This window comes from Aethalodelphis obliquidens, unplaced genomic scaffold (genome assembly GCF_003676395.1).
Source record: "Aethalodelphis obliquidens isolate GAN/ISIS:26980383/991018 unplaced genomic scaffold, ASM367639v1 scaffold3, whole genome shotgun sequence".
In the NCBI taxonomy this organism is placed as follows: domain Eukaryota; kingdom Metazoa; phylum Chordata; class Mammalia; order Artiodactyla; family Delphinidae; genus Aethalodelphis; species Aethalodelphis obliquidens.
This window is the reverse complement of record NW_020837947.1, coordinates 67,895,057-67,915,728: the sequence shown is the minus strand read 5'-3', so window position 1 is coordinate 67,915,728 and position 20,672 is coordinate 67,895,057. Positions and strand designations below refer to the sequence as shown.

Genomic DNA, 20,672 nt, shown 5'->3' with positions numbered 1-20,672 from the left:
ATAAGTGCATCTCTTTCAAACTGAAAGTTATAACCCAAGTGTGCGTCATGAAATCAGTTTAGTGGATCTTGATAGTTTTAAAAAACAGAAGAGAAAGCATTTGCTGTCACATGATAACGAGAAGTATTGTTTTATGGGACTTCTGTTTTTGTTTTTCTTAGATTCACGTGTATTGGATTATGATGTAAAATGTGTTCCTTAATATGGATCATGGTTTAAAGTTTGAAAACCATTGCAATAAATAGTGTGTTGATAAATGGCTAATCATTTAGAGGAAGCCATTCAAGAAGGATATAAAATACAGACTAAATAAAAGGCTGCACTAAACTATTTCAGCTAAGCAAAGAATAAGAATAGTAGTAATAAGAATCATTTAATAAAGGAGAGTTCAAAGCAAATATGTGAAGCAAAGTATACAGAGCCTTAGCATAAGAGCAGATAATGAAAATACATTAATATTAAATGTATATACCTCAAACCAAAACCATTAAGAAGTTCAAAAGTAAATGATAGAAATACAGTCAAAAAATTAAAAAGATTTTTAAACTTACAAATACCATTAATAGTAAAAATATAAGATATATAAATAAAATTAAATATAAAGGATATTGAATGTTACCTATCCCCAAATATATATATTTTTGATACTTGTAAAAAAAAATTCAACCCATCACTTACTTTGCACAGAGATTTTCTATTATTATGTAAAAAAGAAACTGACTTATTTCCTTCTGTGTTTTTAGAGGACTATTTTAATAAAGGGAAAAATGAGTCTGAGGACAGTAAGCTTCGCTTTGAAACTTACCAGTTGATATGGCAGCAGATGAAATCTGAAACTGAGGTGAATACTTTTTTTTAATAACTTAACATTTCCTTAATATCATAAATCTCACATTTGTTCCTTCCCATTTTCCTTTCTACCAGTTTATAAGAGTGTTGATGAAATATATGTAATCTTGGTTAAGCGTAATCTGTATATCCTAAAAAAAAATAAAAACCCTTATGTTTCAATTATTAAGCATAGCTTCAGGTATTGGAACATATGTTTATAATTATCGCTGCTAACGCACAGGCCCTTTACATGTCCTCACAGCTTTCACATGGTGGCACTCCTTTAATTATCCATTCAGTTACACAAGTAAGAAATCAAGCTATTTGTAAACCACTTCATTCCCTCATCCTCATATTCAGTTACCATGTTCTTTATATTTCAGCCCTGAAAAGTTTCTCCGCTGTAGCAGATTTGTAGATGTAGGGCCAACATTTTGAGGGAACTTGTTTTGTTCGACCAACACAGGATTGTGTTTCCTGTTTTTTAATGCCTTTGGAGGGTTATGCACTTTCCAGTTTGTTACTGCTTCCCACCACTCTCTACTGCTTTACACCTGGCGGCTTTGCCCCTTCATGTATTCCTTAGAACGCTTGAAGTAATTTGGGTTTGTGATTTCTAGTTTAGGAAACCTAAATGGTCATAATAGATTGTCATAGTCTCCTCTTAACTGATGTCCCTGCCTCTGATGTCACACCCTTCTGGTCTGTCATTAGTCCCTATGCCACCATTGGCCAAATCCCATCAGGCAGATCCAGGCTGCAGGGGTTTTCCAGCCCCACTACCAGTACAGCCCCTCCAGTCCCCTCCAATCTGGCCTTCATAGTACTGCCAGGTGAACCCTTCTTAACGTTGATTTAATCATGCCTCTCCTCCAAATCCCTTTAATGGTTCTCCCCACAGTACAAAATCTAAACCGTTTAACATCAAATATATATTTCCTTGGTACAGTCCCTTGAGTATTTGTCCAGCCTTGTTCCTGGCCACTTCTCATGTTCTTATTCTTAGCTATATCTGTGGTTCCCCAGATGTTTTGTGCTTTCTTCCTTGATTGCCTTCTCCACTCCCCATTCCTTCTTAACTTTCTTTCGTCCACCATCACCTCCTGCATCACTTGCTCTAATTCTTTGGCTCAAATATATCACCTGATCAGCTTAAGGTGGATGATCCTACTCTTTGTTCCTATATTATCATAGCACTCTATGCAATGTATTTCAATTTAATTGTAAGTGTTCTAGCTCATTTTTTTCACTTTCTTTAGGGAAGAGACTCTTTCATTTGTAAGGTGGTTAGTAAATGTTTGTTGAATGAATAAATGAGATTCTTTAAGGAGGGAATTCAAAGCACTGCTCACTGGAGATTTATGGAAAAACAATTTTTAATTTCATCTATCTTATAATTATTTTACATGTGATCTTTGGAATTGAAATCATGACAGTTTCCTTTCCCAAACTTGGAAAGATGTATCAGATTACTGCTAAAAATAATTCATAAAGTTTTGTGGGTTTTTTTGTAGCGACTACAAGAGGAATTAAATAAAAACCTGTTTGACAGTCTAATTGAATTTCTTCAGAAGTCTCATTCTGGGTTCCAGAAGAATTCAAGAGACTGGGGCTGTCAAATAAAATTCAGAGAAATTCCAACTGCTGCTCTTGTTCTAGGTACATATGTGTGTGTTTGTTTTTTGTAATAGTGGTTTTGTTGTTGAGAATAGTGGGAATCACCTGTTCTGATAAACTTGTTTTGTCTTTTTCGTTTACAGAATTAAACCAATTAAAGTTTGCATACTTCCAAAACCAATAAAAGTTCCTTATACTGACCATACATCTGTAAATTAAAAGAAATTGATTTAGGGTTAGTTAGTACCCTCCTCACCTTTTTGTCAGAAAAATGAAGGGGAAATATATTTGTGTTACTCTTTCTTCCTTAGTTATTTGAATCTGAGATTTGAATTCAGTAATAAAGAAACTACCAGTATGTTGATAGATACAATTTTTATACTTTATCATATCTTCAATGAAATTACTCTGTGACCTTAATTTTATTTCCCTGTGCTTATTTTTTCAATCTTGGATTGTTTTGTAATGTTGTATTAATATTAATGGGGTGAAGGGGGTTTGGATGAACTATATATAAGTTGCTTTCAGATTGTAGATTGTAAACTTTTTACATACTTAAGTATCCATCATTAATATCCCATTTTAACCAAACATTTGAATTGCATGATAATGGAAAAAATTTCTTTGGAATATTAGCAAATTTTCTTCATTTCTTCTGAAAGGAAAGTTGGATTTATTTGGATTCCAAACATACTCTTCATTGTATTTCCAATTTGTTGTTTATTCAAGGTTTTTATACTAGTGAGCTCTGAGATAAGAAATTAATTCTGTTGTTTAATACTGCCTCTAATACTGTTCAATACCTAAATCTTATTCCTGATATTCAGGGCAATACTTCTCAAACCTTAATGATACCTACAGATAACCTCCAGGGGATCTTAGTAAATAGAGATTTTCGTTAATAGGTCTAGGGTGGGGCTGGAAACTGCATTTCTAACAGGCTTCCAGGTAATGCCCATATTGCCAATCCCAGGATCCCTCTGAGTAACAAGACTCCAGGGAATGATTTTTATAATGCTGTGGACCAGCTTTTCAGTGCAGCCTGCCACTTAATTTCAAACCCCTTCCATTTATGGATGAGAAACTGAGGCCCAGTGATGGCTGGCTTGTACTGTTGGGTGCTTTGTTTCTCTCCCGCCAGGTTACAGCAATTGGAAGTAGAGTGGGGAAACACAGTCAAGAGGGAGGGCCTGATAGATTGTTGTGAGATAACTGTTTAAATCCCTTCTCTGCCTGCTGTCATAAGGAGAAAAGAAGCTAATGGAAATCATAAGTTTCAAAGTCAGTGGTCTGAGGAGAACATTTTTCCAGTTGAAGACATTGTTGATTATCTTATTTTCAATAGGCAAATCCATTGTTTTAAGGAACATAGTGTTAAATAGCTAATAAAGTCTGTCAGTGAAAGACAAGAGAAGCCAATATTTTAATTAAACTCCCAAATTTGTTCAGTGATGCAGTATCACATTCCTAGACCATAATGCGTGCTAAATATCATTTTGATATCTGTACTCAAAGAATACTTATACAGTTACACAGTTATACATTTTCTGTTTTCAAAAACGTATATATGTCCATTTTAAAATAGCCGGCCTGCATTTTTATTTGTCTCCTAGAAAAAAAATTTGCTTACTGGTGGTCTGGAAGATTCTGAACCTTTTCTTTTCCTTCCAAGCACTTGAAGTTTTTGTTGTTGTTGTTCAATTTTTGAATTTTATTTTATTTTTTTATACAGCAGGTTCTTATTAGTTATCCATTTTATACATATTAGTGTATACATGTCAATCCCAATCTCCCAGTTCATCCCACCACCACCCCCTCCCCTCCACTTTCCCCCCTTTGTGCCATACATTTGTTCTCTGCATCTGTGTCTCTTATTTCTGCCCTGCAAACCGGTTCATCTGTACCATTTTTCTAGGTTCCACATATATGCATTAAAATACGATATTCCAAGCAGTTGAAGTTTTATAGTAGCAAGTCTCAAGCAGTTTCAAGATGTCTGCTGCTGGCACTAAAGCACTTTCTAAGCACCAAAGCACTTTCTAGAAGTCACAGATTGTGACATTAGGGAAGGTATCAGTGAATAGAATTTTTTCCAAAGTAGTGGGGAAATTTCCACTCAACTCTGATACCTGCATGCAGAGCACTAAAACTGATTTGTGGAAATGAGAACCAGGGATTCAGTAAATACTTAAAGGACTTGAAGTTTTAATTTGTTTTTAGACTCTTCCCCTAGTATACACTTACCTTTTGTATTTACTACTAAGATCATTAATAGAATTGCTATTAATGATTGGATTCTTCTCAGTTGTTAAGTCAGGGTCACAGTAAGGCCCTTGTTTTTGAATGATTATTTTAAAGAGCTCTTTATGAATTTGAAATTGCTTTTAAAATGTTTTCAAGGGGCAACTACACATCCCCAGTAGATTTTTTTTAAAAAGTCGTGCTGAATACCTTTCCTGATAAGTATAGTGTGTGCCTCTATATGTATCTTTTTAATGGAGAACTCTTCATTTATGCAGTATGTTTTCTTAGTTTCTATTATTAATCATGTTTTTAAAATATTTTAACTTATGACATGTTAAATGGCTTTTCTTGTTGTTAAATTATTAATGATAAAAATGATGGTGTAATATTGATTTATTATCCCATAGGTGTGAATGTAACAGATCATGATTTAACATTCAGAAGTCTAACAGAAGTCCTTCAGAATAATGTTACTCCATATGTAGTTTCATTGCAAGCTAAAGATTGCCCAGGTGAAGTATAAATGCTATAACAACCTTGATGAGATGTTACATATCTCTTCCGTCCGTCCATCTCTCTAGCTTTCTTTATCCTTTTTTATTTGCGGGAGGAGCATGGCACTACATTTTTGGCAGGATGAGGTTTAGTGCCTCTGGCGTAATCTTGACTATTGTAGGATTCTGCCGCTTTAGTTTATTCTGGCCCCACCCCTACCAATCAGCTTCACCTCCAGTAATAGTCCAGGCACTCACAAGATGTTTTCTGAACCCAGTAAAATTTTAATAAGTTTAATAAGCTGAGGATCTCTTATTTAGCCCAACAGAGAAGAGACTACATACATAGGCTCATATATACAGCCTCAAATCATCTTATTATCCCACTTTGAAAGGCCACCGTGGTAAAAAGCAGTCCATTGCCAGAGCTAATCTTGGGTATCTGGAGCCATTAAATCATAAAGGATGTGGACACTAATAGAGTAAAATGTGCTTAGATTTGGGCTGATACAAGGGCTTTAAGTGCTTATATTTATGTTCATATTCATAAACTGTTTGGAATTAAGTAAAAGCCCTTAGGGCATCTTTAAAAATGACTGTAAGGAAGAGTTGTAATCAGTAAAATAGCTTATGTAAATAACACTGTCGATGTCGTCTTAGGGGTCTTAAAAACCTTTTGCTGTCCAGTGTAATTTAAATACATATTATTCCTAATATAATTTATAGTTTTCATGTTTGCACATTTGTTTAGGTAACACTTTTATTACAGACAATAAACATAAACTTTGGCCTAGTGTTAGTCTGAATGAATGAAATTAAAATATTAGGGAGAGGATACTAATGAACCTCAATAGTTAATATGTTAAATGTTACATTAGGTTAAGTGTAGAAAAACACATTCTACCCAAATAGTGTAATATACTGATCAAGAAGTTTCAGGTGTTTTAGATGTGTTTTAATGGGATATGCTTTCTTGTGTTTTATGTTCTGCAGATATGAAACATTTTTTGCAAAAGCTGGCCTCACAGTTGATGGACTGCAATGTAGATGTGCAATCCAAAGAGAAAGAAAGTGTTCAGGTCACCCAGAAAAAGATACATTATTCAATGGATTCTCTTTCCACTTGGTATATGAGTGTCACACAGGTAAATGTAAACTGACAATTTTTTGCCAGGAAATTGGCATATGATTGAAGAGGTCTGGAATTATAGTAAACATAGTACTGTTTTGTTCTAATAAGGATACGTTTATGTGGCACTTGCTGTTAATTTAATAGAAGCTACTTATTTTTCCTAAGGCTACTAGAATTTAGAAATTTTCTTTTATCAGTATGTAGCCTAATTCCTGGGAGGTGTTTAGGGTCTTACGAGGCCATTTTATTTGTGGGAGAATGTCATCTAATGACAAAACAGCATCAGGAATTTGTTCTGCTGGAGATTCTATCTCTATCTTTAATGTCTTTATCTTTAACATATTATCTCTTAGGTTCAGTATTTACTTTGGTGCAGTAGAACCATGCTTTCAGTACCCACTGTCGACTTAGTTTGATGAGGAATTGTCATACACACACACACACACGCACACACACATATATAATATATATGTAAATCTCCTTTGTTCCATATTTAGAATTCTTGAGGAATAAATGCTCTGTAAGTAAAGTATGTTTAACAAGCAAATACATAAATAGAAGTCTCATTCTACCATGACAGTCTCTGGTGAAACTAAATAACCTAGATGATTCATGGATAACTGCACCATAAAACCACAGCCTTAGTTTATGTTGCTGTGTAGCCAGATAGTATGGGAAAAGTTACTGTGGTGACATTTTCTGCAGAACGTATTTGCTGAAGTCATCGTAAGTGAAGTTTATTTTGCTTTATATAGGGACTAAACTGGGTCTAATGCTTACCATAATATCTTAATTTGATCCACAGTTTTAGATTTTTCTAGAAATCAAATACTGCCAGCAATTTAGGTCAGAAATCTTTAAAAGATTGGGATTGGACCAGATGACATTTAAGATGCTTTTCAACTTGAAATTTCATAATAGTAGAGCAGCATGTAGTGTTATTCATTACAGTTTTTAATGAAAAGTACTGGTTCTCACTCCAAAGCAAAGCAAAATATAACATTGTACTAACAGAAAATCAATTTTATAGAAAATACTCTCGTCTCCCCATGCTTTTCCTGTCATTTTCTCAGATAGCAGAAAATATAAATATTTCATATGAATTATAGATTTTACTGAACTTTTTTCTTCTTGGTTATTATTCCCATGTCAGACACAGAAAGAGTCTGCTAATAACTGTTGAAATGAATTTCTCTTTATTATGTGGGAGAAATAAAAGAAACAATGTTACTGTGAAATATGATGGAAGATATATCAACTTGTGGCATTATAACATTGTTTGGGTAGTAAAGTTTACTTTTAACTCCTTCTTTCCACAATGGCTTAAAAGAAGACTGACGTAAAAATGCCAAGAAAAAAGAGGACTCCTCCTAGCCAATGGCAGTCTCCTCCTGTTGTGCTTATCTTAAAGGATATGGAAAGCTTCACCACAAAAGTACTCCAAGACTTTATAATTATCAGCAGGTAGATGGCATATCTTCTGGCTTTTTTTGCAAAATTCTTCTTATTAAGAAAACATACAACTTTAATCAAAAAGCAACCTTTTGCAGAGAAAATGAGTAGCAGTTTACCCCTCATTTTAATACTAATGGATTGAAACCAGGATGATTTCAAATTCCTTATAAAATTGAATGTTTGAACACCTCCTATACGATTTTCATTTGCTTTTTGATCCAAAAATGAGAATCAAAAGTTAACCAGTTTTTAATTAGAATGATAAGGCAGTATAAAGTGTAGTTTCTCTCACCAAAGTTGTCTGTTTCGTACTTGCCCGCTAGATGGATGAACTACTCCAGGTTGAGACATTTTTATCATGTCTTATTTTCTGATACCTGTCCACCCTTAGAAGCTCTGAGTTACATATGGCTCTACTGAGCAAGAATGTTTTTTTAAATAACATTATTTTATATGGTATTTCTAATGAGAAACTACTTTTATGATCTTATTGGGTCTTCAAGGAAATCCTGTGAGACTTGGAATTGAAGTAAAAACCCATTTTTTACAAGTTTTATTTATTTATTTGTTTATTTTTGGCTGTGTTGGGTCTCTGTTGCAGTGCGCGGGCTTCTTATTGCGGGGGCTTCTCTTGTTGCGGAGCATGGGCTGTAGGTGCACAGGCTTCAGTAGTTGCAGCACACGGGCTCAGTAGTTGTGGCTCATGGGCTCTAGAGCACAGGCTCGGTAGTTGTGGCTCATGGGCTTAGCTGCTCCGCGGCATGTAGGATCTTCCCAGACCAGGGATCGAACCCGTGTCCCCTGCACTGGCAGGCGGATTCTCAACCAGTGTGCCACCAGGGAAGCCCTAAATAACCCTATTAAAAAACCCAGTGACATGCTTTTCCCATGGTACATTTTTTACAATATGAATTAATTTGGTTTCTTCTGTATGTTAACTTGCTTAATAGTTATGGCTACATTTGCCTAAAGTTGTACTGTGTGATAATCTAATAATAATTCCTACTTTGATAGTCTTTTTCTTCCCCATTTGAAACTAAGATTTCCAGATCCTAAGACTTTTCTTAATGCTAACACTGAACTGATTAACATGCTGAAAAAATGCACAATACAGAATAGTGACAGAAAAGCGGTGCTTTTTTGGAACTCAGACTTGTGACTACTTTTACCATCAAAAGTAAGAAAGAAGAACTTAAACAGTAAGATAGTTCAAATACTTCAGTACTATGAAAGTAGAACTGCATACAGCTAGAATACTGAAAAGCAATAGCTAATAAGAGGGAACAAGCAAAATTATCAGCTACGATACAGAGGGCTCTGACCTATAATAGCCCTCAGGGGTATTGATGTTTTACTCTGTGGAAGTCATTTATGTTCATATTGGTAATGCTAAGAATAAATCATGTTCAATAAGTTTGAGTTAAGACTGTGGGGAAAGAATGTAATATTTTTTTAATGATGTCCATTAAAAATATCTTACCTATTTGTAAGAAAAGTTTTCTAAAGCTTAGCTGTTATGCTGGGGTGGCATAGTGTCTGTTAGAAACGTCCATAAATAGAATAAGTTACCTTGAAAATTAGTGACCTTCATGTTACTGAACTCTTAAAGCATAGTCTAGATGTCTCACTGTGAGGAAGACTGTAGGTAGGGCTCAAACTTTGGGCAAGAGGATGAATAGAGGATGAATAGCATCTAACGCCTCTTCTAACACTTGTTTTTGTATAACCTTAGAGGGAAGCAGTTGATCTCTCTGGACCACTATGTTCTTATTGCTAAAATGAGAGGATCTATTAATAGATTGATTTCAGAGCTAGAATGTCTGGGAAATAACTATTTCTGTGTTACTGTAACAGAGGAAAATGAGTGACCTAAAAATTTTTATTATTTAGAATGATCTTCCTTAGCAATGTCTTATAAAGTAGGCCTGAAAATAAAGGTGGTCTTATTTTAAACCATGGTGTATTGAAATACATTTGCTAAAGACATTCCACTTTTGCATCTTCCTTTGAAATACTAGTCAGCATCTACATGAATTTCCACTAATACTCATTTTTGGGATCGCCACGTCTCCTGTTGTCGTCCATCGGATGCTTCCTCATGCAGTATCATCTCTATTGTGTATAGAACTATTCCAGTCTTTGTCTTGCAAGGAGCACCTGACTACAGTACTTGATAAGGTAAAAAGAAAAAATGTTACCAGTGAAATAGGATGAAACGAAAACTGCCATGGACAGTTTATAAATGTTAGTGATAAATTTCTCAGTATGATATTGTATATATTACTTCACATATTTTACTATTTTTATTTAATGATTTTCTCATGTATAGTATTACCTCTTCACTTAAAATATAAGCTTTATGAAAAGAATGATCATATCTTTCTATATCTACCTACCTATTTATCTATCAACCAGTCATTACTCAATAGAAACTTACAGGTTTTTAAAATAAATTTTTGCAGAATTTAATGACTTCCTAGTAACAATAACAATGTTTTCACTCTTACATTTTTTTTTTTTTTTTTTTTGCGGTACGCGGGCCTCTCACTGTTGTGGCCTCTCCCGTTGCGGAGCACAGGCTCTGGACGCGCAGGCTCAGTGGCCATGGCTCACAGGCCCAGCCGCTCCGTGGCATGTGGGATCTTCCTGGACCGGGGCACGAACCCGTGTCCCCTGCATCGGTAGGCGGACTCTCAACCACTGCACCACCAGGGAAGCCCCACCCTTACATTTTATATTAAATGATTTGAAGTTTTTCATGGACTCTTTCCTGTCATACTGCTCGTGACAAAAAGTAAATACCAACGCCTTCCCAGACCTTACCTCTATGTTTCTACCTAAGTGGAAATACTGTTCTTTAGTAGTGACCTTCCATGAACTGTTGCTAAACTCACCTCCTTGAAGATGTCCTTTGTGCTGCTCTGTAAGGTAAACTAACGACCACCTTCCACTTATTTAGTAACCACTTCTGCATTTTTTTCCCTTAAAGGTGGTAGCCACTGACTTTAGGGAAATTTTTTCCAGCTACAGTACTTAAAGTTGCTAGGTTGTTTCCAAATTCAGTTGGCCTTCTATCACTCTGTTTCTGTTTGAAAAGCCTAGTATGACTTTTTGTTTTCAGATGTAAAATCTTCAGTGTAGGCCATTGAAATGCAAATTCAGCTATTTAATATTTTTTAAATAGACACCTGTTAATTTGGGGTTTCTCATTCAACAGTACATAATGTGTTGTTACTCTTCGTTAATGTGCATCAATATGGATGAAAAAGAAATTTAATAACAAGAATTGCCAAAGCCTACAGTTTCTTCAGTGGCTTCTGTTGGGAGAAAAGAGTTTGTATAGATGATATTTTTTAATAGAATTTTTTAAAATTAGGAATTGAATGAAGGATGATGGATATCTGTGATTCTGAAGATATAGTATGAATAGCTTCTATTGTTGTTGTTACTGTTGTATAAGTTTATTTAAAATTTTGGTTGATATCTGACCTAAAAAAATCTAGCTACTAGTATAGCTTTCATAGGTACTGTGTTTTGGTATCATTCGTTGCCTCATTATTTATACTTGATATTTATGAAGAGGGAAGACTAACCAGGAATATGTCCTGCCTCCCTTTTCTCTTTCAGCTACTTCTTACAACTCAATTTCCATTTAAACTAAGTGAAAAAGTGTTGCAGGTTCTGACCAACATCTTTTTGTATCATGATTTCTCAATCCAAAACTTTATAAAAGGACTTCAGGTAAGAAGACACTAATGGGTTTGAAAATTCGCAAGCTGATTCTAAATAATTTGCATGTTAATTGGGCATTTTAAATGGCAAAATCTGAATAAGTAAGTTCAAGTTATATTATTCTAGATTCTATGGTTCCTTTGTTACTTTGCAGCAAAATGTAGAAAATACGTTAATTAGAATATCAAAAATGGAAAAAGACCTCTCCATTCCAGTGATTCTTAACCATTTGGGGGTGAGGAGGAAGGGGCCTTTATTTTTGAGAATCTGATGAATGCTAATGGACTTTCTACCTAGGAAATGCTATATATAAGGGGTCAGCAAACTTTTTCTCTAAAGGACTAGATATTAAATATTTTTGGCTTTGCATGCTACATGTGGTCTCTGTTGAAAGTCTTGTTACTTTTTTTAGTTTTTATTTTTTTTGTGTGGTATGCGGGCCTCTGACTGCTGTGGCCTCTCCCGTTGTGGAGCACAGGCTCCGGACGCGCAGGCTCAGCGGCCATGGCTCACGGGCCCAGCTGCTCCGCGGCATGTGGGATCCTCCCGGACCGGGGCACGAACCCGTGTCCCCTGCATCGGCAGGCGGACTCTCAACCACTGCACCACCAGGAAAGCCCTTGTTATTTTTTTAAAATAACCCTTTATAAAGGTATAAAAATAATTTGTAGTTCCTGGACCATACAAAAATAGGCTATGGGCTCTAGTTTGCTGTGCCCTGCACATATGTGTGTGTGTTCATTTATATTTATTCCTATATATTGTGAATGGATTTTCACTAAAGTTTCATAAATTTCAAGAAGAAAATTCATGAACTTAGCTTCATAACACCTAATCTAAAAAAGGACTCCATTCTCCAGTTGTTTCAAAGTCGATAGTATTTCCTTCTTTCGGCAACTACCTAAAATAACTTAGCAAAGTATAGTCGTGAACACATGCCAGTTGTCAGGTTCATGAAAACCTATGTATTAGTAACCTTCAGTACAAAAGTGCAATATGGTAATACCTCATGTTTGTGTAGTGCCTTGAAGATTATAAATTATTTCTCATATGTGTTCTTCCTCTACATTAAACACTATAGTATTTTATTACATAAGAGTAAGCTGTTATGGCTAATATGTGTCATTTTTTTCAACTTAGACTTTTTAAAAAGAGTATTTTAAAGCAAGAAAATATTATTTACCTTAGCAATATGGAAAATTAAATGAAATTGAGATGTAACTTTCTAATTTACTTCTCTCATTCATTTCATTTTACTCATTTGTTTATTTACTCATGAGTGTTTATCACGGGTCTACTCTAAGTCAAGCACTAAGCTGAGCCCTGGAAATACAGAGGACCAAGAAATCTCTGTCTTCAAATTGCTTATTTAGTGAAGCAGGCAGAAGAGTAGAATGGCGGTTACTGTTCTGAGTAGTCAGTGCTGTTAAAGAAACATGCCTGGGCGTCCATAGGAGAACAGAAGTGTATCCTAAGGAACAGGAGCTAGCTGGGTCAAAATTGGAAAGGCCCCAGTAGAGGGAGAGACCTCTGTTAGAGGGCTACTGCAGTTACCTAGATAAGATACAACAGGGGCGAAACAGGTAGTGATAGTGGGACTAGGGAGAAGGAAACAGATTTGAAGATGAGATAGAATCTTGTTCCTCGGTGGATGATAGGGTGAGTAAGAGAGGAGCATCTTACAGACACACAGGTTCTAGCTTGGCAAATAGTTTGGAGGTTGGTACCCTTTATTAAGTGTACATGCTAAAGTAAACAGCCAGTTTGTCAGAAAAGGATGAGTTTCTTTTTATGTATGGTAAGTTTAGGGCATGTGGGATATAAAGGTTTGGTACCCAGGAGAAAGATCTGGACTAGAAATATTTAGGATTTATCATTAAAAGGTGATGGTTGAAGCTGTGTAATGAGGATGAAGTCACCTAGAGTGAGGAAAGGACCAGGAGTAGAGCCCTAATGCAAGCTGACTGTGTGAGTGAGCAACAGAAAAGGAGACTAAAAACAACAAGGAAAACCAATAGAGGGGAGAGATCACTGAAGTTAAGGGAAAAGAAAATATAAACTGTAGGCTCAAATACCATTGAGAAAGTGAGTGAAGAAAAGCATATTAACCAGATTACTTAATCTTTCTGTTTCTCAGTTTTCTCATCTGTAAAATGAAGGGATCTGATTAGATGACTTTATAGGTTCCTGATAATTTTTTTATGCTAGGCATTTTGCTGAGTATTAACATTGCTTCATTAATATGTATTATTCTCAGTTTTGCACTTGGAGAAACAAAGGCTTAGGTTAAGTAGCTTGGCCAAGGTCACACAGCTAATAAGTGGCAGAGTCTTTAGACCCCATTTGTCTAGTTTTCCTAATCATCAATGGGAAATATGTGTAAGTTTTTACTTCTCTGTAGAAGGTGCAGTAGGGCATATACATTCGGTATATGGTTGAGTCCTTCCCTTATTAGGTGGATATGTTAACCAACTTGTTAATTCACCCAAATATTGGGAACACACTTGGACCGAATACTTAAGTGTTACTGGGTTCTTGTCCTGTCTGTAGCTCTGCTGTAACTCATGTGACTTAGTCCCTTTCCTCCTCCCCAGCAAGTCCGTTATCGTGTTTGGTCTTTACTTTTCTCATGTTTAAAAAGTAGTGTTAACATTGGAATAAATATTATCACATTAATATAATTGGAAATATATAAGTAAGAAATAAGATCATGTTGATACGTGCAAAAATACTTCAGCACCTGGCATGAACAGTTGCTTTCTATTTTGTACTTGTTTCTAAGTTAGGCTGGCCCTTTGCCTTATAGCCTTATTTTGGAGGATGGACTATTTTGGACTATTTTGGAGGATTTCCTCTTGCCTTGGATATCTGGTCTTCAGCTCTACAGGCTCAGAAATTCATTATCAGTTTACCCAGGAAGGTTCAAGCTCAAATACCTTAAGACTGATATATAAGCTAGCATGTTAATTTATTAATTTGTGATGCGGAATGCTATTTTCCAGGGACCAGGGTGTGTTTTGTCCACTATCTAGGGAACTGTCTCTTTGGTACAAGGTATCTGGAAAAACCAAACTGGTCATGAGAAGCTTGCTTAGATTCAGAGCTTTTAACATGTGGATAGTCTTGTGAAATATATCTTACAAATTATGGTAGGATCTGGAAAATTAATCACCCTTGTACTGCAGAGACCACAGCATTCTAGACTGGAATACATGTATCTACCAGATACTGTACCATCTTTTCCTCCATGAAATAAAACTAAATTTAAAAAGATATATTTTCTTTGGACGTCCCTCATTTTTCATATTGTTTTTTATCAGTAGGCAAAATTTCTGCTATTGTAGCATTTTTATTTATTTAGCAGACCAGTTTTTACACTGATTCTAGATTGGTATTTTCTTATGAGTATTTGAGCATCTGTTAGGCTATTAGTTCACACCACAGTCACATCCCCACCACATTTACTGTTATTGTAAATGAGTTGCTCCTGCAGATAGCTAAGTTATTTATATTAGTTTCTTTTAGTTTCTACTTCAGACATTACAATTTTCTGACCTTGTCGACAAAATTGGAGTCTTAAAATATTCAAAGTATATAGCCATTTGTGCATTATTTGCATTGCTATTGTGACATTATTAAATATAATAGTGCCGTAAATATTTTTGCTGTTTAAAAAAAACCTTAAAATTGAGCAAATGTAGGACAAAAGATTTACTGTCAAAATACAGCAAATATATTTAATTTTCACATTTCTTTCAGCTTTCTCTATTAGAACATTTCTATTCCCAGCCCCTCAGTGTTCTGTGCTGTAATCTCCCAGAAGCCAAGAGAAGAATAAATTTTTTATCAGATAATCAATGTGAAAACATCCGACGTCTTCCATCGTTTAGGAGGTAAAAAGAGAAGTACATATTTAACACATCTTATAAAAGAGTTTGGGGCAAAATAAGGGATCTCAGACCCAGTTATGTTTGAAGTGGGTAGAGGGAAAAATAACTTCTTTGTTTAGAGCAAAATAAAACACTTTTGTTTTTAATTGAGACATTTCTTTGTTGGATTTGAACACTTGGCATAAAGAAAAATATTTTTACAAGGAGACATAATTTGCAGGTTCTCCAGAGTCACTTTTTATAAATAACATTTCCTATTTCTGGAGTTTATGGCTTTTGTTTATTATTAGACCCCTAGACTGTGAAATGCAGCTGATTTAAGGAGTTAAAAATGACCGTAAACCATGACTGTCATCTTGAACTTATGTTTGAGAAGAAATAAAAGAATGTGGCCGCCAATCTACATAGTTCTTTCTTTCCATATACTATTCAAATATTTAGAATTCTAATTTTCTCTTTTTGTGTATGGGATGGTAAAAATTTTAGGTACGTGGAAAAGCAAGCTTCAGAAAAGCAAGTTGCACTGTTGACCAATGAGAGATTTTTGAAGGTAGGAATATGGATATATTTGTTTCAGTGTTATTCTCTTTTTCTTCTTCATGGAAAAGAACACGCACATAAAATTTATTGAGTTAATTTTATTTAAAAAAATTCGTACATCCTAATATGCTTTGCACAATGAAGTATTGGATCTTGATAATTGTATAGGAATGTGACTATTAAAGGTGACACAAAACTTCAGTTCTAAAAGGAAGACTTTTTTTTTAAATCAAGTAATAAAACTGGCACATGAGGTTTCTCCTGTGGTCTATTTTGAAAACACTTGCAGATCTCAGCTTTCTTTCCACTTAGCAGTTTTAGAATCTGTAGGCGGTCTCATTTTAGTGTTCTTGTAAAGGCTGTCATAAATAAAAACACATAGAAGCCATGCAGCTTAGAGACCCACTGCTAAGTGGGTATTGATTTGATTTGAAAAAAATGTCATTACATATTGATAATATAGTGCCGGGAAAGAAGTAATGAGCTTAGAAAATGATGAGTTAGCCATACGACATAGGGAATATCAAAAGAGGAAGTTTTTTTTTCCTTCTAAAATAAATAATACTTGGACATGGTACATAATTCAAAAGGCAAAGTTAATATACAGTGAAAAGACTCCCTTCCACCTTTGTTCTCCAACTACCCACTTACCCTCCCTGGATACAGCCAGTGTTACTAGTTTCTTATGTATTATTCTAGAGATATCTCCACATATACAAGTAATTATATATATTTTGGGGATTTACTCCTCTGTCTTACAGAAGATAAGTATATATACTATTCTGTACCTTGTTTTGTTTTGCACTTAATCTTGGAAATCATTTTATATCAGTACTAAAGAGTGGCATTGTATTATTATTTTTGTAGATTACCTTTTTTTGTTGTGTTATAGTTGATATACAATATTACATAAGTTTCAGGTGTACACCATACAGTGATTCACAATTTTTAAAGGCTATACTCTGTTTATAGTTATTATAAAATATTGGCCATATTCCCTGTGTTGTACAATACATCCTAGTAGCTTATTTATTTTATACATAGTAGTTTGTACCTCTTAATCCCCTACCCCTGTCCTGCCCTTACCCGCTACCCTTACCCTACTGGTAACCGTATCTGTGAGTCTGTTTCTTTTTTGTTATATTCACGAGTTTGTTTTATTTTTTAGATTCTACATAAGTGATATCATACAGTATTTGTCTTTGTCAGACATATTTCACTCAGCATAATACCCTCCAAGTCGATCCATGTTGTTGCAAATGGTAAAATTTCATTCTTTCTTATGGCTGAGTAGGTATTCCCACTGTATATATATTCACCACATCTTCTTTATCCAGTCATCTGTTGATGGACACTTAGGTGCCAGTATATTGGCAATTGTAAATAATGCTGCTATGAACATTGGGTGCATGTATCTTTTCAAATTAGTGTTTTTGGTTTTTTCCGATATATATCCAGGAGTGGAATTGCTGGGTCATATGGTAGTACTATTTTTAGTTTTTTGAGAACCCTCCATACTGCTTTCCACAGTGGCTGAACCAATTTACATTCCCACCAACAGTGTACGAGGTGGTTAGCTTTTCTCCACATCCTTGCCAACATTTGTGTTCTTTTTGATGATAGACATTCTGATAGGTGTGAGGTGATATCTCATTGTGGTTTTGATTTTCATTTTCTGGATGATTAGCAATGTTGAGCGTCTTTGCATGTGCCTGTTGGCTACCTGCATTTCCTCTTTGGAAAAATGTCTATTCAGTTCTGCCCATTTTTTAATCAGGTTGTTCGTTTTTTGAAGTTGAGTTATGTGAGCTGTTTATATATGCTGGATATTAATCCCTTATCAGTAATATAATTTGCAAATATTTACTCCCATTCAGTAAGTTGTCTTTTTATTTTGTTGATGGTTTCCTTTGCTGTGCAAAAGATTTTAAGTTTAATTAGGTCCCATTTGTTTATTTTTGCTTTTGTTTCCTTTGCCTTAGGAGACAGATCCAAACAAATATTGCTGCGAATTGTCAGAGTGTTCTGCCTATGTGTTCTTCTAGGAGTTTTATGGGTTTCAGTCTTACATTTAGGTCTTTAATCCGTTTTGAGTTTATTTTTGTATGTGGTGTTATAGAATGTTCTAGTTTTATTCTTTTACATGTAGTTATAAGAGTGGCATCATATTTTATTGAATGAATTTACCTTCATTTATTTAACAAGTCCCTTACAATTAGAATGCATAATGTCACACTTATTTTCATACTCTTTATAACTTTTTAAGGAAAAAGTTATTAGAAAATTGTAATAAAATTAAGATGAGATTGAAGTTAAGCCCTAGTGCTCTGTGGGTTTTACTGATACAAACTATTTTCAAATTTTGAATAAAAGAATATTAGTTCCTAGAGGGCATGTGTTCTATATAGGTAAATACTAATTTACCTCCTTTTTTTTTAATAAATTTATTTATTTTTGGCTGCATTGGGTCTTCATTGCTGCACGCAACGAATTATGGCATACATAATTACAATGGAGAATGGCTTTTATTAAATGTTATTTCTGAGGCAGAATCCACACTGAGCCATAATATATAATCACTTCTAGATTGGGTTTAATAATCATTTTAATAATCTCTGTAATCTTTTCAGAGCAGTATAGGAAGTCTTCAAACCCTATTTCAGTAGAGAAGAAACTTAAGAACCAGTGGGAGAGGATGTGTGCATGTTTATTGAGTTTTTCAAGATTAGGTAGATTAGCTCTGTGCTGAGTCAGCTAGTTGCCAAGGGCATTTCCTGCTAGAACTTTCTGTCAAGAGTATTTTCAGAAGCCAGGAATAGATGTTTTTTTAATTAATTAATTTTATTTATTTATTTTTGGCTGTGTTGGGTCTTCATTGCTGTGCAGGCTTTCTCTAGTTGCGGTGAGCAGGGTACTCTTCCTTGGGTGCACGGGCTTCTCATTGCGGTGGCTTCTTTTGTTACAGAGCACGGGCTCTAGGCACGCGGGCTTCAGTAGTTGTGGTGCGCGGGCTCTAGAGTGCAGGCTCGGTACTTGTGGCGCACGGGCTTAGTTGCTCCATGGCATGTGGGATCTTCTTGGAACAGGGCTCGAACCGTGTCCCCTGAGTTGGCAGGCAGATTCTTAACCACTGTGCCACCAGGGAAGTCCTAAGGAATAGATTTTTAAAGAGTACCTTTAACCATTGAGATAACAAAGGGAGAGAATGTCTAGGCTGGTCTGTTACAGAAATAGCCTGACATTTAGCTTTGCTTTTCTGTAACTTTTTGTGTATTTTCTAAGCATTTATTTACACTGTGCTTGTATTTGTTGCACTTATCAGCCCTGTTTGTTATTATCCTTGCTGTATTCATTTTGGGATCACATATTTGATCATTTAGAGGCATATTTTCTTGAGACTTACATAGTAAGAAATATGAAGGAGCACAAAGATTTGTACCCTTAACCTGAAAAAGTCATCTGCAGGCTACCTGGTAAATTCAAAAGACAGAAGATATCTCTGAAAAAAATCAATCAATATGTCTGTTGATTTTTCTGGTTTAGAGCAAAAGTATCTTTGACTATTCTTATAATGCTTTTCTTTTTCTCTTTTTATAGTTTTGTTTTAAAATACATGATAATTTTATGTATATTTTTGTATAATAAAAAAAAATTAAAAGAAACTCCATATGATAATCAGTAATATGGTACTGCACGATACAGGGGAAGATCCTGATCTTGACCTCAGAAATCTTGCGTTTGAACTCTAGCTGCTCCTCGATGTGTACTTAAGGAAATCAGTTACCCTATTTAAGCCTCAATTTCCTTATCTCTGAAATTGGATGATAATTTCTTAGTATGATTTTCTCATAGGATTAGTGATAATCAAAGCCTGTTCAGCAAGTGAGAGTGAGTTAAAAACAAATAGAACAATAAAACTTATAAATGTAAATCATATTGTTACTATTTATTTTTCACTGTAATAAAAATTAAGATCAATATAAATATACTGTTTTATATATTCTATAACATACATACTATATATAATACTCTGTTATACGGTCATATAGATTATATAGTTATATAGACTTACCGACTGTTAGAATTGATCATTTTGTACCCATTTTCTACGTTCAGATTTCTAAGACATAGACCTCATCGTGTTATTGAGAGAAATTTATACTCTTTATATCAAGATTGTCTCTGCCCTAAAAGTCTAGTTTGCTTTCTACTCTGATAAACTAAATGAGTGATTCTCAGACCTTAGCATACATCAGAATCACTTGGAGGACTTGTTAAAACAGAGATATCTGGGCTCCATCCCCAGAGTTTCTGATTTTGTAGTCTTGTGCTGGGCCCCAGGAATTTGCATTTTAGCAAGGTCCCAGATAATGCTGATGCTGCTGGTCTGGAGACCATTCTTTAAGAACCACTGAATTAGACTCACTCCCTAGAAGGAAACATTATTTATTGTTTCCCTTACCCTGTTTTCTTAAGTGTAGAACTAAGCTACTAAATTTCAACCTAAACAAATTATTCATCTCAATTATCCTCTGACTGGAATCAAGATGTAAAAAAAACCCCAAAAAGACAAAAAAAACTTCAACTCCCTTAAAATTATGGACCCTTAGTTTCATAGATACTGCTTTGAAATTGTGTACCAGCTTTGTATTTCATAAACTTAAGGAATGAATTTTTTTAATGCACTTGTAAGTTTAAAAATTTAGCTAACCCAATCATGTACATTTGTAGAAGATT

At 34.9% G+C, this 20,672-nt stretch overlaps 1 protein-coding gene across 8 annotated transcripts in view; it reads left to right on the top strand.

Annotated features, from left to right (window-relative positions):
- Positions 1–20,672, top strand: part of ORC3 (origin recognition complex subunit 3) — a 60,991-nt gene that overhangs the window by 6,331 nt on the left and 33,988 nt on the right. For 5 of the 8 annotated variants that reach the window (XM_027090833.1, XM_027090823.1, XM_027090844.1 and 2 more), the window contains 9 exons: positions 744–841; positions 2,346–2,490; positions 5,100–5,204; positions 6,180–6,331; positions 7,649–7,782; positions 9,792–9,951; positions 11,401–11,514; positions 15,265–15,398; positions 15,882–15,945. In XM_027090833.1, coding sequence (XP_026946634.1) covers positions 744–841; positions 2,346–2,490; positions 5,100–5,204; positions 6,180–6,331; positions 7,649–7,782; positions 9,792–9,951; positions 11,401–11,514; positions 15,265–15,398; positions 15,882–15,945 — 1,106 coding nt within the window. The remainder of the gene's footprint in view (positions 1–743; positions 842–2,345; positions 2,491–5,099; positions 5,205–6,179; positions 6,332–7,648; positions 7,783–9,791; positions 9,952–11,400; positions 11,515–15,264; positions 15,399–15,881; positions 15,946–20,672) is intronic. The other 3 variants (XM_027090882.1, XM_027090892.1, XM_027090873.1) reach the window with 2 other exon arrangements.